At 38.6% G+C, this 27,019-nt stretch overlaps 1 protein-coding gene across 2 annotated transcripts in view; it reads right to left on the bottom strand.

Moving 5' to 3' along the window:
• Positions 1-27,019, bottom strand: part of RNF180 (ring finger protein 180) — a 75,199-nt gene that overhangs the window by 7,049 nt on the left and 41,131 nt on the right. The window contains exons 3-5 of one of the 2 annotated variants that reach the window (XM_075182939.1): positions 24,680-24,775; positions 22,552-23,484; positions 373-598 (exon numbers count right to left, since the gene is read on the bottom strand). In XM_075182939.1, coding sequence (XP_075039040.1) covers positions 373-598; positions 22,552-23,484; positions 24,680-24,775 — 1,255 coding nt within the window. The remainder of the gene's footprint in view (positions 1-372; positions 599-22,551; positions 23,485-24,679; positions 24,776-27,019) is intronic. The other variant, XM_075182947.1, reaches the window with a different exon arrangement.

Raw genomic sequence — 27,019 nt, forward strand, 5'->3', positions numbered from 1 at the left:
CATCACCCCTTATGGGGCTTATTTAATAACATGCAGCAATGTGCTGAAACCCATAGTAACCAATTAAATCATACCTTGTCAGTGTAATACAAGCAAACATCTGATTGGTTGCACTGGGGATTAGCACTTGCGCACAGATGACCATGTTATTAAATAAGCCCCTCTATGTCCACAGGCTATGTGCATGGAGATTGGAGTGCAGGTCACATGCAACACTCTCCAGCTGTTGACAAAATTGTGCACCTTGCATGCAATGCCAAATTTAAAATCTATTCTGTTAACAGAACATGATGCCTACCCCTGCTATATGTAATAATTATGGTTACATTTTAGCAAGTACAATTCAACATGAATGTCATCAACTCAGATTACCTGACTGGAAATCTACTCTTTCAATGTTTGCTCTGCAAAGGGGACACAGAGTTCTTGTAGGATTGTCTCGTGCAAGTGTCCGTAGGCAAGGCTCACAAAATATGTGACGGCATGGATAACACATGTAGGGATTGAAATACACATCTAAGCATACAGCACATGTGTGGCTTTCCTTTTCTCTGATAAGCTCATCATCCTCTTCTGTGGTTATATTTGATTTATTGATCTGCAAAAAGAAAAAAAAAAAAAAAAAAAGTATACTGAAGTGATTTACTGCTTTCTGCACACAGTAATTTCACACGAGCATCTAATGACTCATAAACCCATACCAGCGTAGTGAGTCAATTTAACACCGAATTAACAGGCATTTCACAAAGTCATGTGAAAGCCAGTTATTATATCTTCCCAGTAGTGAAGGGAGTGAGTGGGAAGCAGGGGAAGAAAGGAGCCATGTATCACTGCGGCCAAATCTCAAACTGCCATTAGCAAGTGGAAAGAAGGCTTCCAAAGCTAGAGTAAGCAGATAATGAATAATTGGGCACAGACATCTGCATAGTAGAATGTCTACGGGAGTGCTAACATGATCATCTCTGCAAGCAGTATACAGTGATTGATGCTCCATGAGTCCTGGCACATTTGTTACACAGATAATGAGCTGAGTCTACTGTATTTCTAAAAGGGATCAATCATGAGTCTGCTCTGAAAGGCTCACTCCTCTATGCCCACTCCTTTCACTAAGACGAGTGTCAGTGCCAGTGTGAGATGAGATGATACAGCGCAGTTACAGGGATGGTGTGTCAAGTGAAATGATATGCAGCTCTTTTATAAAGTAAAGTATTGTATTCCATTCCCACTACATTACAGATACCTGGAGCTCCTCCCCAGAGTCATATTTAGGGGAAGGAGGGGGGGGGGGGGGTGTTAGGGGCTGGACACAGGGTATACATGGCCTCCCTTTCGTTTTCATATTCTTGACCCTACCAGAGGATTGTTATTTGTTTTTAATCTGATTGTTTTTAATCTGATTGTAGAAATAGCCTTTAATGTCTGTCTTATTAAAATCACTTTAACATTATTATTATTTGTTTTAGAAAAGCGACTTTTCACAGGGTAATAAATAGCCTAAATGAAGGCTATAAATTTAATTGGACTGTGCTGTAAAAATGGGCACACGGTAACAACAGGAATTCTAGTTCTCACAAATTCACAGTTACTACTTAAATCGACAAAAAAAGTTTTCATTTTTGAAGAGTCTGACAAAGGGTTATCAAACAGCTCCCTAAAGCTGGCCATACACAGTGCAGCAATCCAGGTGATGCAGCAAGCCCAGATCACAAGTATATGCAGTTGCCTTTACCGCTCTTTAATTCTTATGTGACCTCGCACACCTAATGATGGAGATCATCAGTCAAGGACTGGACTGGATTTTGATCTGTCAGTTTCAGGTCACATACGTTATAATGATCAGCAAGGACATTTTCATTCATATAAAAGATTTCCATGAAATTGATAAACAATTATGACTGAACAATGTATGGGAAGAACCCTGGTTTAATATCGTCTTAAATTAAATAAGTGCCAGCATACTCTGTGGTACTCAGGAATAAAAAGTTATAAGATTATAGAATAAAGAGGTACAGTAAATGCAGAAAAAACCCCATAGATTAGAGGCCCTGCTCACAGTAACTCTTCAAAGACAAAATGTTTTACTATAATAAATGTTGACACGTATGCATCAAGCAACATTGATGGAGTCAATGTTTTACACTACACATTACAAAATGCTGTCTATATTTCATATGCATTTGCTCTTGAAGAGTCAGGAAACATGTATCTCATGAGGTTTTATACGAATAAGTGTATGGATTAATTACATTTACCTGTGCCATAAAAAATGGCAGCAAAATAAACTACTAGCCCTAGGCCACAGAAATTCCTCAACACATGTTTGTAGGAAACATTACATCCATGCAAATCAATAAATCAAACATGTTGAGATTACCAAATCTTTGCCAAAGTTCCATTTCAGTGAGCCTGTATATGTATTTCTTGACTGGCCCTTAGTGGCTATGTTCCACACAAAATAAGCAATTACTGGTATTTGATTTGCAGATTTAGCATACACAGATATGTTTACACGGATGGGAACCTCTCACCTGGAGATTTTGTATAAAACTGGTCAACAGAGGCAAGGATTAAAACAAATTAACAGCCCTCATGTGGGCGTCGGAATTTTTTTGATGGGTATTGAATCGAAGGACAAAAAACCGGGAGAATGGGTCCACAACCAAGTTCAATACATGTGCTACCACATGCACACATACAGTGCTATTGTCACACAATAGTGTATACAAAATTGCTATTAAATTACATGGACAGTATCATTAATCCTCAAATAAACAAACATAAAAAGAGAAAAGGAAACGGGCTGTAAACTGTACTACAGGTGGTAATATACCTCTGATAAGCTATCCAGAATGCTTCCTACATCCACTCCAAGCTGTTGGCAGGAGTGTGGTCAGAGGGGCACGATGCTCCACGTTTGGTGGACTTGCCCACGCATAGTTCCCTTCTGGACCATGGTCTTTTCACTCATAAACTCCATCTCAGTAAAACAAGTGACTAAGGTCATTTCTTCTATCCCGCCCCCTACCTCTGATAAGAGCTCCTCTTCTAACAAAAACTTACCGACCATATACTAGCTAAATCCCTGGTAGCCAACCACTGGAAGAACCCTAATCCCCCTTCCATGCACGCTCTGCAAAACTATGTTTGGCATATCACAAGCATGAAAAGTATTATCTCCACAATACAACTCCAAAATATGACAAGATATGGGCTCCATGGTATCTTCCAGAGAGTCATAGCTGCCTATCCACTTCGGCTCAATGCCCTGTCCCAGGGACTTACACCATGGGCAGTCTCTGGATACTCCAGGCTGGGTACAGTGCACCTTGGGTAAGCGCCATGCTCCTGTTGAAGTTTGATTCCAATCGTAGAAGACGATTTACATAGACTTATTGCCTAATTTCCGGGAGTACCAATTTTTGCGCCACTTGTGTCTGCCCCCCTCTCTCCCCTTGTACCATCTATGACCTCACTTTCCCTTCCTGCATCTCCGCCTCTTTAAATCATAAAACAAAAATTTAAAATCTAAATCATAAAAATGAAAGGAAACACCCTGTGTATCAATATTTTATTGTTTACTTCTGTTGATTGTACTTTTCATGTTGTTTCATCTTTAAAGAGTTTAAAAAAAGGAGTAATAAATCAGGTCTGCAGTATCTACTATATAAAAGCCTAGTGGCGTGTGTCTGTGTGTGGAAAGAAAAAAAACAAGCTGCAGCGCCACCTGCTGGGCAGAGTTATACACTGACCCACTAAATTCTTAGTGTGTGTGGAAAAGAAAAAAACTCAGAAAGGGCTGCAATTTGGTATACTAAGATGTTTTCAATTTGTTAATTTAATTTGTTAATTGTTAAAAGTGTTTATAAAGATTTTAAAATATATATATATATATATATATATATATATATATATATATATATATATATATATATATATATATATATATATATATATATATATATTTCTTGAAGGAGAAGTGACAGTTGGGAGTGGATGGTGGTTGCCGGGGGTAAGAGTGGGGAGTGGTTGGTGGTTGCCGGGGGTGACAGAGCGAGAGGAGTGTGATACTCAGGACCGCTGAGAGAGATCCCTGTGTCTGGATAGACATCTGGATAGATGTGGCGATAAAGATGAAGGATGAGGTGATGGAGAAAAATGATGAGGTGGTGACATGTGGACAAAACCACGTTAAAAAAGGGCACTTGCGTCGGGAAGTAACGCTCTTCCCCTGAGGAGGCTTGGGCTATGGCCCAAATGCATGACAAGAACCTTTTTAACACCTTAAGTAGCTTGATTTGACTAGAATGCATGAGTATCATGCATGGGTTAACTTGTATCATATCTTTCTGTATATCATGTTGGGATATACTCCAGCCATGTTAGCTGTGGTTAATGAAATCCAGCACTACAAAACAAAAAGGACAGATACTGGGATTTATACCTAGTATGAGAATGAGACACTGATAATTATATTTGGAACCAGGTTCCTGGCACTAGTGACTAGCAATGCTACATATAGATGGATTCAACACTTGTCACAATAATTCCTCTTAAGCACCAGGCGCTGTTAATTACTGTGATTGGCCAATATTATACACTGCCAAAATCTGTGGGTGAGAAATTCTCACCTCTGTATATTTCCCATACCGTATCTTACAATAATGAGCTTTTTCGAAGGCTTGCAAAGGTTTAGCTACAGTTTTTAGTCACTTTGATTTCACCTGCTTCCAGGCAGGTTGTGATGAAACTCTATGTAGCTTTAAGATATCCTTTGTTCCCCACATTGACTCTATCTAAATCATGTTTCATACATTCAAAAAACATTTCCAGAATTCGCACATCTCACACAAGACACTGCAAAAACCTTAATACATGCACTCATCATCTCCCGCATTGACTATTACAATTTCCTCCTTACTGGTCTTCCCAAAAACAATCTATTTTGCACGCAGCGGCTAGATTGATTTTTCTTGCATATCGTTATTCCTCTGCTTAATCACTCTGTATGTCTCTACACTGGCTTTTACTAACCTACAAGGCCATCAACAAAGCTGCACCAACATACATCTTCTTTCTTGCCTCAAAATATCTCCCAACTCGGCAACTCCGTTCTGCACAAGATCTGCGTCTCTCATCCACCCTCATTACATACTCCCATTCCCGGTAACAGGACTTTTTTCGGGCTGCACCCAATCTATGGAATTCTCCCCCCCCGCACAATAAGTTTCTCCTCTGGTCTACAAACTTTCAAGCGTTCTCTGAAAACCCACCTCTTCAGAGAAGCTTATAATATTCCTCAACCACCTTCTTAACCTCACTACATTACCCTATTACCACCCGTTACACTATTTCACACAAGACAACTACCCCCTGACCAACATTGTTGTGTGACAAGATCATTTAGCTTATGAGTCACTTTTACCTTTCCAATCAGGCTGGACCGAAATGCAAAATGTAGACTTAACCTTATGTGCCAAACTCCCACTGTCCCATAGATTGTAAGCTTGCGAGCAGGGCCTTCTCACCTCTTTGTCTGTTTTACCCAGTTTGTTTATTAGCTTACTATGTTTATCCCCAATTGTAAAGCGCTACGGAATATGTTGGCGCTATATAAATAAATGATGATAAGATGTGCCTTAGCACCTATAACAATACATTTATATGTACACTACAGTTCTCAAAATTGCATGACTAGAGTACTGCATTGTGTATACTCAAAGCAGCCATTATATTCTTCACTCATTTTATTCCTCCACCCACAGTAACACGTTCTGTAAAAATAGAAATATGTATGCGATTTGATTTCAGTGCTTGAGATGTTGACACATCCCCTCTTCTTATGTAGTACTAAAGTGGGATTCCCTCGAACCACTACTGTTATTGCAAAATCACCTCCAGAGTTAGATATCTATAGAATACCGGAGAGCCTGAAACTTGCTGGAGTTGCCAGGAAACACTGAAACCACTATGGAGAGAAAGAGAACAGATAAGGTGTTACAAGGTTTGAGATACACTCTATCTCCGACATCCTGTTTGGCTGCTGGCCATCAACTAAAAGCAGACAAAGAAAATGCCAGCAGTAAATCCCAGAGCTATAACAAAGCAAAATAAAAATAATAGTCACATATTAGCTCTAAGATGTAGACCAAATTGGGACAAAGTTTTGAGACCCCTCCTCCAATCATTAGCCACTTGCTGCACAGATCACCAGCTTCTTTACAATTCCCACCAGCCACATTGTAGAGAACACAATCCACTTAGCATATATCTTCAGATGCATTACAATGATCCTTAGCTACATTTAATTAATACCCTTCAACCAGTGGCAAACCTACCATTGCTGCAGCAGGAGCGGTGCACCGGGGTCTGTGGAGATAATGGGGCCTGCTGCACAGGAAAGTAGACAGCTCGCTAGTTCTGCCTCTGCCTCCAACCACATTAAAAAAGCCACATAAAAAGACCTTGTACTGACCCACTGGGACCTCCATGTGATAAGCATGCCCATCAATGGGAACAATAAGGGGAAGATTCAATTGCTGCCGATGTGGGGTGCGGTAGTAATTTCTGCTCATTTTTCTGCGCACCTCAGTAGGGTTCTAGAAAAAATGAGCCATAACATTGGAGTGAAGTGTCTCTCCCTCTAAACTGTTTCTTCCTTAATTATAAACCATATGGCTATTATTTGTTCCAATAGAAGAAACCAAATGGTCAGTCTTACAAAAAAGGAATTAAAGTTAAAATAATAGATCTACTGCATGAGACCATAAATCACACAACTTTCTTTTACAATGGGATCAATATTTTACTTACTCTTCCCCAGAAGAAATACTGCATATGCAGTTGCAGCTATTAAAGAAATAAACTATTACTTAGAATGGAAGAAGCATCATTGCTGAAAAGTAGCTCATTAATGAGAGAAGTCAGTGCAGTCTTTAGGTGCAAAATCGAATTATCAGTCCAATGTACAACTTATGCTTAATCCTTGAAGTTAGTTTTTAGTTACTTAGCATTTCAACTAATTTCTCTGCCACTGTGCAAATTAAAAGGGAGTGTACATAACACTTTTTTTATAAAATGTATTTTTAAGGTTTGTTTGTCTAGATCGTATGCACTTAATGATATTCAGTTTTCATCTCCTGCTTATCCATGTTACCATATCAGTAACTGTTTTAAAATATAATAAGTAGTAGTAGGGGAAAATATTTGAAATAAAATAGTATAGATAATAGTATGTGATGATGATGGATGTGTATAAATACACACACACATATATATATATATATATATATATATATATATATATATATATATATATATATATATATATATATATATTTTAATTATAGGAATAAGTATATATGTTAATAAATAGTTTATATGTGTAAATGTATCAAATACAAACTTTTTTATGGATGATAAAATCGTAATTCCAGCAAACAATTAAATTCTAGGAGAGATGCAATTTAAAGGATCATTGATTATGCCATGAAAACCAGGGTGTACAATAGTTAGTTAGAAACAAAACTCAGAAACAAGTTAGAAACAAGTCACTGCTAAGTAAAAAAAACAAAAAAACTAAACAAAAAACCCCCCAAAACACACACACACACACACACAGTGGCAGGTTTGGACATACAATACTTTTAGTAAATCTGTATATTAATTGTACAATGTAGATTGTAGACTACTCATGTATAATCTTCTACTTCATTTCTATAATGCCACTATGTTATAGAGTGCGTTATAGAGAATACTGAATCATCAGTCCCTGCCCCATTGGACCTTACAGATTAAATGATATATCATACAAAGACAAAAACATTCGGGTCCATTTTGTCATAAGCCAATTAACCTACCAGTATGTTTTTACACTGAGGGAAAAAAACATACAAACTCCTGATAGTGCCCAAGTTGGAATCTAGCACATGGCCACAGTTATGTGAGAAGCAATGCTAACAACTCTATACCATAATTGATGTATGTATGGAATAGAGCTAAAAATAGAAAACTGTTGTTGTAAAAGTTCCCAATCTATTATAACATTTTACATGTGAAATCTCCACTGTAATCCTGTACTTGTACCTGGTTATACAAACAAGAAATGTTTAAAACATATCAACCCTGTATTGAATAGCACTTGGGCATCCCCTCCACCTTCTCTGTGGGGTTTGACGGTAATACGTGAAAGTTCATACATTAGTTTATGGTAGAGATGATCACTGACCCCGTTTTTTGGCTTTGGTTTTGGATTACCTTTGGGTTTTGGTTTTGCCAAAACCGCCCTTGCGTGTTTTGATTTTGTTTTGCTATTTTGTTTTACAAAATTCCATTTTTTGAGTTAAAATCACAATTTAGGTATTACTTTTGTACCTACATTATTATTATTAACCTCACTAACACTAATTTCCAGTCATTTCCATTCAATTTTTACCATCTCACAGGTCACAATATGCTTTTCATACACTTTCAGCCAAATACTGCAGCGAGCTAGCTGGATGTTAAGCAACAGAGCAACGACACAAATATACTGCAGTTTATATCACATCTAGAAAACATTTCCACACACCAGTGTCACAAACTCACAATAAAAAAGTAATACAAGATGGAATTGTCCTTGTGGCCTTCCACCCACCCATATGTTGGATCTTACAAAGGACATGCACACTTTAACAAACCAAGCACTTCAGCGACAAGGGCTGCCACTTTTGTGGCTGAAGTGCTTGGTTTGTTTGGGCCACCACTAAACTAGCTATCAATGCCCTAAAGGCAGGTTAGACCAACAGTGCTGTCAAATGAATTTTACACTGTCAAGATGTTGTCGTCATCATCTTCAGCATCATCCTCACCCTTATCAGTGTGTACATCATCATCATCACAGACTATTAATTCCTCTCTGCTGGAATCCGCCATTACAGAAGTGTCAGTACTTGGATGTATTTGCCGGTAAAGGCCTTCCTCATGGAAGATGTAGTTCATTTTAATGAACATCATCTTTTTCCACATTCTTAGGAAGGAACCTCCTACGTCGATCACTGACAAGGTTCCCGACTGTGCTGAAAACTCTGAGTACACACTGGAGGGTGGGCAGCTTCGGTATTGCAAAGCGAGTTTGTACATGGGTTCCCAAATTGCTTGTTTTTCCTCCCAGTATGGAAAGGGACTGACATTTCGATTTCCATGAACTCTTTAAAATAATCCTCCACCATCCTTTGCATGTTAATAGTACGATTGGATGGAGTTATGGCCGAGGTCACACTTTTATTTTGCTAAATTCTTTCAAACCAGACCAGGGGGTAAATGTATCATGATCCGGTTTTTTCAAGTCGCCTGAAATCGGCGAGTTTACAGCTAAAATTTAAAGCGGCGCTGGCTTGTAAAGGCAAACTTGTTGTAAAGTACTAGTGGTCTTCTTCTTGGGCTGCTTATGGGAGGAAGATTCACCCCCAGCAGCAGGACCAGCAGCAACAGGCCAAACGGTCACAAAATCTTCCCAGAAATACTGGTTAGGGGAGGAGCCATGTAGCCTAAGCGGCTTGGATGCAGGACTAACTCCGATCGCTAATGAGGATATTGATGAGAATGGTGTTGTCTATGTCAATTGCAGGGGCCGTGATCTAGATGAGAGCAGGGAGCTAGCCGATACTGGACTGCTTGTTGTTATTTTGTGGGAATAAGTTTCGGATTTTCCCAAAAGCTTCCCATGAACTCTCTTCAAATGGCGTAACATGGATGAGGTTCCTAAATGGTTTATGTCCCTACCTCGACTGACTGTGGATTTACAAACGCTACATATGGCTACACATCTGTTGTCAGGATTTGGGTAAAAATAATTCCAGACATAAGAGGTGGATTTTTTTTGTCTTCTACCGAGGCATGACAATGTGCTTCTTGCTATCACTGTCAACAACTGCTTCCACCGAATTACACAAACAACATCATCGTCATCGTCATCAACATCCTCATTAGCGCCGTAATCAGCTACAGAAATAAACCCCGCATCCTCTTGCAATTTCAAAATAGCATCCTCAATTTGGGTATCACCGGCTACACTTGGTCTGCTCATGCACACATCAGAACATATGCTGACAGGGGGCTTCTTTGTGAGTACTGTATCAAAATTTATTTAACATACATTTGCAAATGTGTGCAACTAAGACTTTTGCATTTTTATCTACAGTAGAAATAGCAGATCTGTTGCTGCCTATAGCAGTGTGCTGGGGGATCTCTGTGTTTGTTCCTTTTAGGATAACCCCACCCTTTTACGCACCTGCTATAGCCTATAAATTGATTGAGCAACTTCCATTTCTTTAACTGTATCAAAAAGGTCAAGACTCTCCTCAGGTATTTGTGTCACATCTGGATCAGAACCAATATTTTCTTGCAAGGCCTTGCTACTTTCTTACAGCTCTGCTTTTACACTTAGAAGTATTTGGGCACCACTATTGTAGTCACAATGACAAGGTCTTCCATCGTCATCACTGACCTTACAAGAAGAAGTACATTTGCAGAACTAGCACTCCTAAAGTAAGGTGAAGGCCTGCATCTTTCCTTGCCACTGCATGTGTAGAATGGCATGTTGGCATTTTTTTTTCTGCACTTTAAAGAAAACCTTTTACTCAAGGCCAAGTACAGAGGTAAAAAGGTGTTTTCTTACATTTTTGTTTCCTTGATTTACAAACACTATGCACTTTAAGAAAGGCTTTAGCAGATTATGTAGATGTAGAGGGATTATTATCATCATCATCATCATGACTGGTGCCAGCAGCTGCTTGGTGCTCCTGGTCTTCTGGGGACTGATGGGAATCCATAGCTCTGGCACAGTACAATTTGAGGGTAAAGAACAATAGTAGCCTATTAAATTTTTATAAAAAAAAATGCCACCTATCCGAATTGTGGACGAGCTCTGACATAGTACACTGTGAGTGGAGATTGTAAAGAACAATAACAGCCTATTAAACAAACCCCACTGACATCTCTCCTAATTGTGGGTGAGCTCTGGCACTGGCAATGTGACTTCACACTATCACTATACTAACCCTGCCTAACTACACTAGACCCTATTAAAGACGCTGCTATCCCTTCTCTGTTTCTCTGTGAAATGGCGATGGAGCTCCGTTTCGGGTGTTATTTAAAGAATCAAAATCTTGCGAGATCCGACAAGACAATTATGACGTTTTGCCTTGTTTCCATGCCCAAACGTGCGCGCCAGTTCCAAATCCCAGCAATTTCTGGAAGCCATTAACTGCTTGGGCATGCTGGTACTTGTAAAACCACTCTAATTGGCTACTTGCGTATAGACCAAATGAAGTTCATTGATACACTGCGATAATGAACAAGTTGGACAGATGAACTTAATTTCAGATAGATTAATTTCATTTCAAATACAGATGTGTTTGACACAAGTCTTTCTGCATAATTTTAATGGAAGCCTCACATCACCAGTCCATACAACTGTAGACTATGCTCTCTCTGCTCTCCAATGAATAGTCTGTAGCCTACTCATATTTTGACACTGCCCCTGTCCTCGATAATATAAACATGATCAGCACACTCGTTTCTTTTGGAGAGTCCTCCTGGTCTCCTGGGTGACCATGCCACCCGCCCGGGTCCCAATTCTTTCTTGGGAATGGGATAAAGCCATGATGAAGCTATTTTCAACATTGCGTGTCCAGGAGTGGGCAGGGATGATGCAAATCGTTTCATCACGCCCTCAGCACTTGCCCCTTAGACCTCTCCTCCTCTGATGGTCCAGAGGCTAGGCAATTATGGATCTGATTAGCAGCAGTCTTTTCTTTTCAAGCAGACTTAAAAAATGGCTGAGAACAGGGGTTGAAAATTGCTAACAAAAATGCTCAGACCCCTAATAAAACTCATCTTAAAAAAAGAAGACTTAGAACAAATGCTGAGTCAAGCAGTCAGACAACACTGCTTTCACATTGTAATGTACATTAACCATCAACAATGCATCCCCTACTCACAAAGTATGACATCAGACACATTCCAGAAGGCTGATAAAGGGAGCAGTCTAATCAATGTCTCATATTCCATTAAACTATTCAGTAAGAACCGTTTTTCTCTGCCAAGGAAAACAAAATGAATAATTAAAAGTGCTTTTAAGTGCCACAATCAATACCACTATTTTTAATGGAACTTAAGAAAATACTGTATAAAGAAATTACTTTTTCATCAGCAGTTGCAATGAAGATAAGTGTAAATTTGCTCAGGAAATTGCCAAACCTATGAAGCCAGGAGTGAATTAAATTAGATAGGTGGCATTAAATCATCATCACACGCCCCAGCAATTCCTCCATAGCTTCTATTTCTAAACACTGGCCACTGATAACATCAGGTATTTACCAGCAACTGCACTGTCATTTTCTGCAAAGGGCCCTTTTTCTTTAATGAACTCCAGCAGGCAGTCAGAGTTTATGAAGCAGCAGACAGCATTGGTTGTATATTATCTAGGAGAAAGCGCCTTGTATGCTCAGGAGATCAGCAAAGGAGAGTGAAATCTGAGAGGTCTTCTGAAAATTAACCTCAGCTTGCTGTCCCAAGAATTTATCCATAATTATTATAATTACACTTGCAATTTATTCCAAAAGGTTACAGAGATAGATAGGACATCGAAAGATATATATTTGAGAGCTATAAATAGAAGTATAGACAGATATGACATAGAAAGATAGATAGGTATCCGATCAATAGATAGATATCTATGAGAGAGCGCTAGATAGATAATTATATATTTATGAGATATATAAATATGAAAGCAGGATATAGACAACTATGAGCTAGATGAACAAACAGACAGACAAATAGACATCTACTAAATGTTTAATCATTAGCAAGATAGCTGAGGTGCTCGAAACTGCCACAAATTGTTTGGTGCAAAAATTGAAAAATCTGCAGGAATTTCTCAAATTTTAGTTCAATTCAAAAAAGTCAAACAGGTTTGACCATTTTTGAGCCTATTTGCACAGGGAAATTTGAACTTCAAACTGTAGTGCTTGCTGTTCGAACTAAAAAAAAAAAACAATTAACATTTTTTTATTACTTAAGATTATTATTTAAAGGAGTGTTTTCAAAAATTTTTTTAAAAATACTAATTTAAAGTGAATGGCGAATGCAAGTCTTAAACGCAATGGTCATCCTCGAATGGCAACCACAAAGTTAGAATTACAAATTCTAACTGGGGCCTGTTTAAGATTGTTTCCCAAACATGTACATATCCCAGTGAAAATTTATCGAATTTTGAACCAGTTCAAAATAGTTTGACATAGATGGATAAATAATTAGAAGAGATAGATGGATAAATAAATATATGAGATAATTACATATTCATTAACAATAAAGTTTATAATGAAATGTAATACACACGAGAGAATAGGGTCAGTGACAGTAATAATAATAATATTAAAAGTTGCATTTTCCATATAAAATGTAATTAAATACAAACACCCCCGCATCTGTTATTTAACACCTTCACAATTTTATGGGAATCTTTTTTTCTGCCCTAGCTCAAATGAAAATGACAAATATCTAATCCAAATAGATAGCCACAACTTGATATAATATAACCACTAATGAAGAATAAAGAATGAAGTACTGTCAGCTGGAGGGGAGAATGTGGACAATCAGAAAAACGCTAGATAGTGCTGCTTGTGTTATCAGCATGTATCTTTACACCAGGCTTCCAGTACCTGCCACCTACGAAGCATATCCAAGGATGCGTCCAAGTCTCCGACTAGGCTGTATCTCCAGGGGATGGGATAGATCAGACCTCCCAGTGGGTCAGTTCCGATTTGAGTAAAACTGTCCAGTCTATCAGGCCTTTTGTCACAACCCCAGGACAATTGGCAATGTATGCCGCTAACAGGTACTGCGCACATCTGAGTTTTGGTAACAGGGCCCTGTGTACCTTGACATGAGCAGATTTCTGGATTCAAATCTTGAAATGTTACATATGGAAAGATAGGACATGAAAAATGAGAAATATAACTAAGAAAGTACAAAGTACAGTTAGTTAGAAATATTCATAGAATTCATTTGTGATCTGTTTTGTCTGTTGAACCGATCCTAGTTCTAATACTTCTATATAGATACAACAATAAAATTAATAATAATAATACTACTATAAGGGCAGTCAATCTATCGGTGCTCATACCTTAAAGCTTCACTATCACTGGGTCAAACATATCTAATTATTGTTTTTGTTGTATTTTTTTTTTTAGTATTGTATTTTGTATTGTATTTTTTTTTATTGTATTTTTATTTTATTCTTTTCCACTCTTTACAGTTTTTCAATTTATTTCTATTTTGCCCTTTGTGACTTTAGTGCCCTTCTTTTCTCCTAGTCACATGTTTTTCTAACTGCTGGATATAAAATGTGTACATGATAAATTAATGCATAACAATAAAACATTTATATTAAAATGAGATGTTTCAGTGAACATAAAAATATTAAGAATGATTGCAGTTTTTGTAACGGATATATTTGTAATCAATAGAAAAAAAAAGCTTTATTCTTAAAAATGTTTTTGCTGGATTTTTCTAAACTAGAATACGATGTAGAGAATGAGATTTCAGATGTATTTTTTTTTTTTAGCTAAAGCATCTTGTAATATTTATGGAGTTTGAAGCATGAAGTCTGGTGCCCTCTGCTGTTACTAAATAAATATGCCACCTGGAATGATGTTGAGCTTTATACAACTGCTGTTACCATGAAATTACCAATAAATGAATAAATAAGTATAAAACTAGCCACCGATTTTCTGAAACTCCAGAGAACCTTAATTAATCAAGGTGAACAGGTTCCAATATTTGAGCTAGTGTGAACATGGTTGAGCATTAATGGTTACTTTGTATAATATTTTAAAGTTTTTCCATGTGAACGGCAAAATGTGAACTTGAGCACTATAATCTTTGTTATTTAAATGAAAAAAAAAAACAAAAAACAAAAAGGTTAAAAGTACCAGAAATGGTATTTATTGTAGGGCAAAAATCATACTACCAGCTAATAGAAGTCTTTACTTGTTAAGATAACAGGTTGCAAGAGAAGTTGCAAATAGTCTGTATAAGGTATTACTTGTCGAAGACTATAAATACTTTCACAACCAAACAGCATTTGTCGTAAAAGATAGATAAAAAAACCTTTACAAAGGCACTAAACCAAATCGTTACAGGAATCAGGAGCGGTCAAAAGGCGATCTGCACACCAAAAAGAGGACAAAAATTAACCACAAAATTTATAACCAGTGCTACGGGATCACTAAAACAACTTGACATAAATAACTTGGAGAGGATGAGCTATTGAAAATGAACAAAAGAACCACACTTAAAAAACAACTAAATATGAAATCTAATGGATATCTAAATGAGCAGTACAAAATATTTAAAATAAACTCACTTTAACGTATACATACGTTATATATTTATTACATGATCCTAAAAGAACCCCTTCATCAGATTATTACTATCCGTTATGTATAAATCACTGTCATAGTATGCAGCGCTGTACATTTAAGGGATCATGCCACAAACACATTACATATACTGACTGAAACAGAAGGTAAAGATAGCCCTAGCCAAATGAGCTTACAATCTAAGAGGTGTGGGGACGCATGATACATAAGGTTCGAAAAAACAATTGTAGCTGCTGGCGGGGAAAGTGCAAGTGGGTATTGTAAGCCGCCAATAAAAACGCAGCCACTGGCATTTCTGTGCAGTTACTGGTGGTGTGCTACAGTTTGAATTAGGAGAGACAGTAAAAGGTGGAGACATTAATGATGAACATTAGGAGTCATTGCAGAAATCTTAAAACAGTCACCTGCTGACAATCATAACTGCCTGTCACAGTTAATTTTAAATTAATTTTACTTAAACTTCTTTTTTCCGGTTCTAAAGAAGGCTGTCGGTTTTGTGTTGCATGGGAATTCTTGTGGAGTAGCTGTGTGTAGCCAGGTTTTTCTTAGGCGTCCTGCTCGCTGCTGGAGCAAGGAAGCAGTGTAGATCACCAAATGAGGAGGAGACATGACAACAACAACAACAACTGACAATCACTGGGCTTCCGGGGGAAGGAAGGGGTGATCTAACGTAGACACGTAACAGAAAGAAAACCAGCACAGAGATGCATATACACCTGTCAGGAGCTGTATCTTTTGAACCTACAAATAAACACTTATGTAGATGACCGTCTCCCAGCACAAGCTAGCCGCTTCTGGTTGGCAAATTCACTTCTGAAGCATATATTAGGATTTTGAGCGTAAATTATGCCTAACATGCATCCAACTCAGCATCAGGCCCACTGTGTACAGAAGCTGAACGGAGATAATATCCAGTATATCTTGTAAACAATCCTGTGCTTGGCGTGATGCCACTCAATGGCACCATCTTGTAATTTCCCACTGCCTTTCCAAATTTTTAACTATTTTATATTTGTGAGGATATCTGTGCATGCCCAGAAATTAACTGTTGGAGGATCAGTCAGGCAAACTAATAAGGGCTCTGATGTGGACGCATTTTGTGCCACGAACTTACATAGGAAAAGATGCATAGCAGATGCACCCCCAACACCAGGGACATGCTGGTGTTGGGGGTGCATCTGCTCCAATGGGCCGGTCCCGTAGTGGGCTACCTTGGGCTGGGTTTCCTTTAAAATGTTCCTGATAAGCTGCAGAGTAGAGTCTTGCATCTGGGGTAAAATTTGCCAGCCCTCCCTTGGAAAATACGCACAAAGAAAAAAAACGTATTTATGCAATGTGCAAATGTCCAGACATCTCTCAAGATGCACCCAGCTCTAAAACAGTATCATCTGCGACAGGTGAACAATGTGTATTTTTATGCCCCACAATAATGTACAGATATTGCTTTACTGTGTTTGTAGTAAATTATAATGTCACCCTGTTTGTACTAAACATAATAATTTCATGTAGTGTCATATACACAAGAAAGAATAGCATATGGACAGTTATTAATTAATGAGAAAAGCTAATTTTCAATATAAAATATAATTAAATACAAATTAAATTACATATAAACAAATGTTGTGTGCCCCTTTAAAAATAAAATTTAAATCGTGTTTCATGCAGTAATCCAAAAGGAAATGTTAATAAAGTAATGCAAATCAGCTAAAGGACTCAATGCGCAAGCAGCAGTAGCTAGAAAGTGCTAAAAGTCATCATCCTCATTTATTATTATTAAAATTTATTTAGAAAGTACCGCAAAGGTCAGCAGCACTGTACAATGATTGGATGTGGGGATGAGGTGGGTAGCAGCACCAGAGAAGTCTTGGATGTGGAGTGTGAAGAGAATCTGTGAGGAGGTGAAATGGTGGTCAATGTCAGAATGGAGAGGACAAAAGGGAATGTGGATTGAGATATGTTTGAAGATTTAGGGGGAAGAGGAATGGCTAAGGGCTTTTTAGGTGGGGGTGAACTGGATTCTGTAGGAAACAGGGAGCAGTTGTAATGACTTTCAGGGAAGGGAGGAGGAAACAGACCAGCGTCAGGAAAATAAGACGGGCAGCAGCATTGTTGACGAATTGCAGAGGGGAAAGAGAGTGAGGCCAGAGAGGGGAATGTTGTTATGGTCGAGACAAGAGATAACGAAAGAGTAGATGAGAGTTTTACTAGCATCTAAAGAGAGGAATGGACATCTTGGAGATGTTATGGTAGTATTGGTAGAGGCACTGAATGCCAAGAGTGAAAGAGAGAGAGGAATCGAGGATGACATCAGACAAGAGGAACAGAGGAGAGGGTAGTGTGGTCAACAGAGAGTAAGAGGGGGTAGTAATGAGTTCAGTTTTGGACATGTTGATTTTGAGAAAGCGCTGTGACATTCGAGAGGAGGAAGCGGATGGAAGAGGAGACGTCATGGGTGGTAAAGTACATTTGGGTATCATCGGCATATAGGAGGTATTGGAGGAACTGATAAGTTCACCAAGGGAGGAGGTATAAAGAGAAGAGAAGGTGGCCATAAACGAACCCTTGTGGGATATAGATGGATAGAGGGAGAGGAGTCAAGTGCAGAGAACGTGAATGAGCAGTTGGAAAGGCAGGAGGTAAACCAAGAGAGGACAGTATCACCGAGGTCAATGGAATAGAGGGTTTGGCTGTTAATCTTCGTACACAAAAGTTGTTAAACCAGTTCCAGATTAAAATCTACATATAAATTATATGAGCCAACTTCCTGTCGCACTGGATGCTCAACCCCATAGAAAGGTTTTAAAATCATTACACACAGGGCTGAGAGCCTTTTAACACACACCCACTGGAGCTGAACATGTGGCAAGCATAAATATGTTATTGAACTAGCAGTATCGAAAACTGGGGTAGGAGTAGTGGGGCGGCACAAAGTTAAACGCTAAGGTGCAACCAAGTAACTCATACTATGTCCGAGTGGTTCAAACACATTCATTTTTATAATGTCCATGGAGGATCTGACCCTATCGGCCAATAATCGGAACTCTGAGTTTACAGCCACTTGATTCAGTTGGCTGGAATTTAAAGAGACGACCAACTACTGCATAAGAGCATTATTCTCTCAGACACCACAGTTACAACTTTTACACCGAGATGGCACTAAGCAGAGTTATCTTGGAGTGCTTTCTTATTGCAAACTGTGTTTTTTTTTGGCACCTTAATTTACACCCAATTATCCCTCCTATTGCCCCTCTACCTCTTTCCCACCTCCCCCTTGTCTGTCCGCCACCCCCCGGTGTTGGTATATGTTTCTTCTGTACAAGAAAAAAAAAAGTATGTTGCTGAATTGCTTTGCTGGTTCTCTGGAACTGATATTGATGACTACTGTTAATTATTATGCAACTCACAAATAAATGAATGCGTATAAATATGTAATAGAAACTGGAAATTGAATGGAATGGAGTTTTGTGTGTCTGAGCAGCCTGGAAGGCCATTTATGTTAAAATATGGCTGAGATTATAGTTTGTTAAATGGAGCATCAATGGGATACATCTAGTTAGTAGTTGTATGTCTGTGTGCAGATTGCTATGATATGAAACTGAAGTAAGAGAGTTTGGTCAGTTTATGTTGGGGTATGGCTGAGATTACAGCATGTGTACTAATTATAATGTGAAACTGTAAGTCACCGAGTTCCTATAGCATTTGAATGGAATATGTAATTTGTGATTGTATATGTCACGATCTGCCTCTGGCTGCACTGCAGCTCCTGTCTGCTAAGAACTATGCTTCAACTTTGCCTTTATGTGAATCTGGCCTGCAGTACTTTCCTACCACCAGAGGTGCTGCTGTCTCACAACTGACCATTCCACCTCACTAGCAGCCGTTAACCTCCCTTCAATCAGCACCCACACTTGTTCACTGTCTTTATAAGACTGCCTCTCCCAGTAATCTGATAAAGTAAGAGGAAAGCATCAGCAGGCAAGACAACAATGAAATACCACAATCTCTCTGGAGTTCATGCTAGGAATCCTGACAGTATATGATGTGAATAAAAATTATAGGGATTTATCTTTGTGATTGTATCGTTGATAAGAAAATGGATGACAATGTGGCATGCGGTTTGTTAATAAACATGAGGCTATGGGCCGATCGGGGGGTTCAAAGGACATGGCAGCAAGATGGTGCCACCGCCAGGTGAACTGGTGTGGTATTGTTGCTCACCAGGGATTGGTGGTAAAGGAGATTATGAGAAGCCTTGGATGTGCAGCAGTTCAGGTCCGAGTAGGTTGTAGCACTACCTGGCGAAGCTCAGTGATCGGAAGGGCCCAGGAATGGAGGGTGGTCCAGGTGGCAACATTGAACGGTCTAACAGGAAAGCTGCATAAGAGACCAGTCACCAGGCCAAGCACAATGGGTGTTGGGAAGAAGGATAGCCTTCCACCCAGAGACTGAGATTTATGAGTATAGGGACTCAAGAGTCCAAGGCAACTAGGATGCTGATTCCTAGACCGCACTGGCAAGCGCTAGGAATAGCTATTCTATCTATGAATTATAATTATCATGGTGGTCAATATGCTCAAAGGTATGTGAGCTAGTGGTGGTCGAAGGGACAAGGGGATCCCAGGTGTTTTGAGATTTTGCATTGAAGAGCAGGAGCTTTGAGAAAGTGCATGTGTTCTGACTCCTGCCCTCCAGGTAATGGCACCTGCTCTTCAGCACATACAAGAGATAAGCTTTCCAAAATGTTACAATTACACATCTATCCACCTCTAAATAAGCACCAGAGAATATATAATTTACACTAGTAAGTATATAAAGAACCATGACCACGACCCCAAAATAAAACCCTTTTTAGATTTATCCAGAATGAAATATCAGTATGTATATTTTGTGCACCCCTTAGGATTAGAAACAATGCACATCTCAGGAATAATAGATTAATTCAAGAGTATTGAATACCTGAGTTTAAATTAGGAAGTAACCATCATGCCAAGGAAATAAGTAGAGCAGTAAAAGTCTGATTCAATGCAATTGCTAAAGAGAATCGAGTAATATGTATAATATCACAAAGTATATATCACGGGATCAAGTGAACAAACATTGGAGAGCAACCAGGTGAATAGGATACAGGGCTAAATAAATACCTCGCTTGATGCATTTCAACGCTCACAGTATTTTTCTCAGAAGCTTTTATATATCGGGGAGCCCACACATTATTTAAACATATATTCACCAATCAAAAGATTGCATAGATGTTATCCATTAGTAATCCAAATGTGATCCAAAATTAACAAAAACTCAACATCTGATAGCACCTAAACTAGTGTTTATAATTGTGTTTTTAGTCTATGCAGAGTCCCTGAGGTATTCGATCCTCTTCAATTACTACTATTTTGAGATAGAGAAATGGGGTGTCCAGACTCACAGAACCCTTATTCCTGGGACAGGCATTGTTCCTAATCCTAAGGGCTACACAAGACCCAATGCTTGCCCAGGATGGCACCATTGCGCAAGACCATGTGCAGTAAACGAGTTGTCTCAGATGAATGAAATCGTTCTACTTTGCTTCCAACAAGCAACAAGATCTGATGTACCAACAAAATGAGATCTATTTTTTAAGAAGTTAAACACTAGAATTGATGAAAATGACCTGTTGAGGATCGTTAGTTGACAAAACAATGCCAAACTAGAGAAGTGCGAGCAAAATTCTATTGGAAAGCCAATATACTGCTACCTTACTTGTATGCTATTACCATGAGCATGTAGGACACAAAGCTCAAAACATTATAGAAGGAGAAATCCGAGCAATGGAATTTTGCATCACTGGTACAAATAGATGCATTTCTGCTGTGATACACAGGTGTGTCAGATGCTGCAAGGTCAACATTAAGAGCAAAAGACGACTTATCTCATTGTAGCATGGAAGCTCTTTTCACATATGGAGGATTCTTTGGACCATGGATGGTCACTATATATTCGCTAAGAGGTGGGAAAACAAACAACAACAGGCGTGCTCTACTGTTCCCATGTATCATTTTGTTTTTTTAAGTCATCGAGTGCATAGACACTTAAGATTGATAAATGCTCTATGAAGTTTCTTCTCACACTACCTGCAAAACAACTGCATTCTTACTGCGGGACCAACTTTCTGGAAGCATCCAAAGAGTTAGTGATGAAGACAAGTGACACTTTTATGAAAAAGGAAACACATGAGTGTTCAACTCCCCTATCTCCTCACATATGGGTGAAGCCTAGTAACACATTATTGGAATTGCCCATCGCATTGTAGACTTTTTGCTATTAAATGCCTTAATTGATTCACCCACGAGGTGTTGACTACAGTCTTCTTTTGTGTGCGGCGGGAAAATGGCGGTGTGCCCTCTTTATATGGAAAGTGTAGTCACATGGGACATGCCACATTCCCTGGGGTTGTGCCAATTCCCCACACCCCCCCTTATGCATTGCCGCAATCATGGTGAATGGCACAGACCTCACAAAATTCCAGTCAGTTGGGAAAAAAAGGTCATGACTGTCTGAACAGTGGGACTGTCCCTTTAAATCAGGACAGTTTGTAAGCATGGAACTGTGTTATGGGTCCTTTTATCTCTGAGCTTTAGTGACAATTCGCTTTTGTACACCTACCCTGGTTAAAACAACAGCAATACTTAACAGGGTGCTTAGTTGATAAGGGTTCTCACTTTATTCTGTGTCCCAGGCAGAAAAACTAGACTGTAAACTCAACTGGGCACATTGACTGTGGCTATGTACAGCATTGTGAACAGCATTATTTAACATTATAAGCAATATATTCATAACTTAAAATACATTCAATGTTGTTACAATACCTATATAGTTATGAACTACAGCTTGTTCTGCATTTAATGGAGAATGCAAATGTTTCCATTGTCATTTTTACTTCACAAAATAGGTTTACGTCCATAAACAAAGTGATAAAGGAAAAATGTAGTATAAAGCACTTTGTTGATTTATTACATGCACAGTACACTAAAATATTAATTACATCATACATTTTTCTTTTTAAACACTAAAATAAAGCACTGATTGTAAGCAGTAATAAAACAGACAATGGAGAAGGTCATTTGTATTATCAGATGTTGTATGAATGATTTACCTGTTTCTGTCCATGCAACCACTTCTCTCTCTTCTTTTGTCTTCTTCTCAGGCTCTTCAATTTGTTTATTTCCCTCTTGTTTAACCGCTGGCTAATCGTAACTGATCTGGGGAGCACTGGCTGCATACTCTGAGTAGGAAGGTCCACTGGGGACATGATACATTCTTCTCTAGGTGTTGACGCTGCTGGAGTGATGGACAATGCAGTTAAATGTTGACTGTCGTTCTCTTCGAGTCCTGAAAGAGCAGGAGTTGTCCTGTTGTAAAATGGTTCACTGACTCTTGAACAGTTTTCTGCAGACACTGTAAAACTTGCTATTGATCTATGAATGTCAAATGCATGGCAATTGACATGGTTATTATTACTACTAACACTGTCTGAGTTAAAAAATGGAACTTCAGATTGTCTCTGTTTGACGTTAAGTGTCCCCTTTATGTTTTTATAGAATTCCGGCAGCAAATGCTCTTTGATGTCTAAGTCCAAACTATTTGATTTTCTGTGAAACATATTTCTACTATAGCTTTTCTTTTTCTCCTTTGATGCAGAATTATATTTCTTGACATTTAAGGTGAAGAGAGATTTGCTTCCACTCCGCTCACAGTTTTTGTCAAGTGCTGGCACTTCAAGACACAATGCGTCCACTAATGTTCCTCGGGCAGCGATAAGTCTGTCCATGGTTGAGAACGTTTGAGTCGAACTTTTGATGAGATGTTTTGCTATCCCATGTCTGGTTCCCTTGTCAAAATGTGTATGCAGTTTAGAAGTAGACAGAAATGGGCATTGTATTCTTACTACATCTACATCAATCTTGCTCTTGCACAGACGTATGACTGCAAGCCGGCCACAGGAACATTTTGTGCTGTCAACAAAGTTAAAGGCCCCGAGACGTGCTCTGCAATAGGGACAGTTCAGCTTACCAGTTGCCCAGTGCACCTGAGAGTAAGGAAGAGACAGGAAAACTCATTCTATACAATGACACAATACTACTACACTGATGTTTTGTTTGCCTACAAAAGAACCGCCTTTCCTGATTTGCTTTATGTGAGACATAAGCCTGTCAGCAAATAGCACACTTTTCAGCTTTGAATGACAAATACTTAGCAACATAGATGTCCCTAGAAAAACCATCACAATGTTAGTACCGGCTGTGTCCTGCAGCAGCATATGGGTAAACTATTTATAGCCCATACAATGTAACATGCAGAATACGTGATCAAGGACAAGATTATTTAATGGATGATGTCATTGCACTCTGAAAAATCTCTAGCTGTGAGTTAGGATATTATTCAGCTCCAAGGATTATATTCAGAGCTTGGAACATAAATCTGGATACATATGCAGCGATATCTGCATTTAAATTAGGCAATTGGATTAATAATGTTGGTTGTAACCAATAATAAGACATTCAAAAGTGACCAGCTCAATATCATGTGTGTATCTGGTAAATATGATCAGACAAGAACTATTGTGCTTGTGTGCGAGATCATCATTCGACCAAACTAACAAGCCACTTTCAGTCAGTGATCTGGTCATCAGCTCAACTAGCTGGATCTTGTCCAGTTTGTGTCTCATGCGGCTGGCCAAATTGGACAATAATTCTCCTGCATTTTCAGTGCAACAGGCAAAAAGTGCGTGTAGCAGCCTAAGCAATTTTAAACTTTCTGTGTCTCTGTCATAGGCAATGAATGATGCTCAGATACTGACCTCACCACATATCAACACCATCATCATTGTTTATTTGTAAATTCCGCAACGCTGGAAAGTCAGCATACAAAAATGTAATGGATACTAACAAACATAACAAAATGACAAAACATGGAAGTGCAAATACAAGTACAAGTTCCATATGTACAAGTTAAACAGAAAAACATAACCGGTACTTTTGAGGCTACATACAGACAGGTGGCATAGGGTGGCACATCCGCATGTGACACAGAGTACTAATACTGTCCTAGAAGCCAACAGTGACTTCAAAGCGACAAGTTCCACAAATAAGTCAAGCTGTGGCTCTAGAATGTTATATTGTCCGCAAACACTGGGAAAACACTACAGTATGAAAACAGTCTGGGATTTAAATCTAGAACAGCGAGCCTCTTGGATGAGAAAGGGTGGGTGGACTATACACTACCTTCTCGATCTCTCTTTTTATCCAGTCTGGGCTTGCTTCAGCTTCCAAGTGCCATATATTACAGGACCCTTGATCTGTGGATAAGTCAAAACCATCCTGCAAAACACAAGAGAAAAAGAAAAAAAAAAAGTGAAATAAAGCAACATTGAAAAGTACAAGCTCCTATCAAAACCGCAACATATAATTAAGTGCTTTAAAGATAAGCATGCCAGGCTGTCTAATCCCGAAAGTCTTTATTTTTCTTATTTTCTCTTTGTATTCTTATTGAAGTTCTGACTTTAAACCTAATTAAGAGATGGATTTGCAGTTCTTGAGATATGAAACAAAAGGGAATTCGAATCTGTGAGAGGTGGGCATAGCCTTGCTAATCTAGAGTATGATGAAAGGGCTCACTTGTCTGATTAAGTGGGCTTTATACCAAAAAAAAAAAAAAGCCCATAATTAATGTAATTTAATTTGACAATTTATTGGCATTTAAAAAAGAAACTCTATTGCTCTATTACATCCAATTAAGTTTGTCATTCAAATATCATTATGAGAAACAGTTAACTTATGTAGGCTGGTATTCTAAGTCAGTCCAGATGAATAATTTGAATAAATATGAATAGCATGTTGCTTACATTGTAAGAAGAAAAAAAAACACTCTAGCAGAGTCCTTTTCATACTGTTCTGTATCTAGTCTCTTGCGGTTCTCAGATCAGTGGCAGACAGTACGAGTGAGGCAGCAGCGTAGGCAGGAATTACCCATTTAACAGCAGACAATGCAAAGAATGTACAAGGTTTTGTCAGGTCAGGCATAACTAAGGGAAGCCTGACCCGCAGAAACATAGCTTATTTAACTCAGCAATACCACCGTAAGGAAAAATGTGTCCTTTTTACTGTCACTATTGTATTGCATACACAATCGTAACAGCATACACTAGAACAGAGCCTGTAACAAGGTTATTTTGATTGACAGCATATACTTGAATTATATCGCTGAAGGGAATCACAAGTGATTAGTATAGCTGCCGCACAATGTTGGGAACTTGGATTTGATTCTGATCCTAACACCTATGGGTGCTATCTATGTGGGTGGATGTTCTGTGTGTTTTTGTATGCTCTGCTTTCCTTCCAAAGACATGCTAGTAGGTTAACTGGCATCTGAATAAATTAGCCATAGTGTGTGTCTTAGTGTGGGGAAATAAGATTGCAAGATCCGCTTGGGTAGAAACGGGTTAGGCTGAATATTTACAACACTGTAGAAATCATTGAAGGTTTATACATAATGCACAACTCCCAAGTGTTCCGATTTCATCAGGACTGTCCTATCATCCTAAAAATGGTGGCATGTTGTCCCAGTTCCCAGGAAGTTGGGAGGTATGTTCCAATGGTTGTTGGTGTCTAGCACACACCCCTGAGGTAAAGGCACACCCCACATGGCATTGCCACACTTCCAATGAAGAATGGCTACTCCCTCCTAGAGATCAGTGTAGGGAGGTATGATAATGGATGATGATAATAATAATCCCAGATTACTTTGTACCACTACCACTGTAACTAACACATTTGCTAATCTTCCAAGCAGCAATGCCTAAGTAATTTGATTTGAATTAGTGGTATCTTGGTAATGGAGAGGTTGGGACATCCTGCAGCAGTAAAAAGGCTCTGAAATATGGTTACCAAACATCCTCATTTCCCGGTACCAGTACCCATTTTGGGGGGTTCTGACCTGGTAAGAAGCTGTATGGCAAAGTCCCAGTGACTCCAACTAACCCATGATGTGTTATAATAAACTAGTGCTTGAATTTCTTATATGTAGCAGTTGTAACATATTTAAATATTATTATTGTCCTGCATGTATGTATGACAACAGTATAGTGCTATTTATAATTTTCTGTCATTTATATATAATGAATAACTTGGTACAGATAAAAGTGACTCATTTTCCTTTGTGTGTTTTAAAGGGTCATGGCTTAAAGAGTTTGTTCTAAAAAAAATTGTGATATGTTCAGACTAATATAATTTTTGTGTCCAGATTTCTCCTTTAAAATCTAGTAACCTTATTTTAAGGCCACCTACGAAACCAGAAACACCTCTTCCCAATCTTCACCTTTTGTAGCTCATTTGAATATCTAATTCCCAAACACAAAATCTCATTGTTGCAGAGTAGTTTAAGTTTACCATGACTTACACTTAAAAATAACACCCTAATCTGTTGAGGTTCTCCCGTCAGAAGGAATACTATTTGGCAATCTCCGCCACTTTCATGCACTAAGGCATAAGCTTATCTGTTCCAACGGACAAAATCATGAAGTAATAAGTGCATGATGCTATCATTACTTTTGCTTTCTACGGGCA

This window comes from Mixophyes fleayi, chromosome 1 (genome assembly GCF_038048845.1).
Source record: "Mixophyes fleayi isolate aMixFle1 chromosome 1, aMixFle1.hap1, whole genome shotgun sequence".
Classification (NCBI taxonomy): Eukaryota; Metazoa; Chordata; class Amphibia; order Anura; family Limnodynastidae; genus Mixophyes; species Mixophyes fleayi.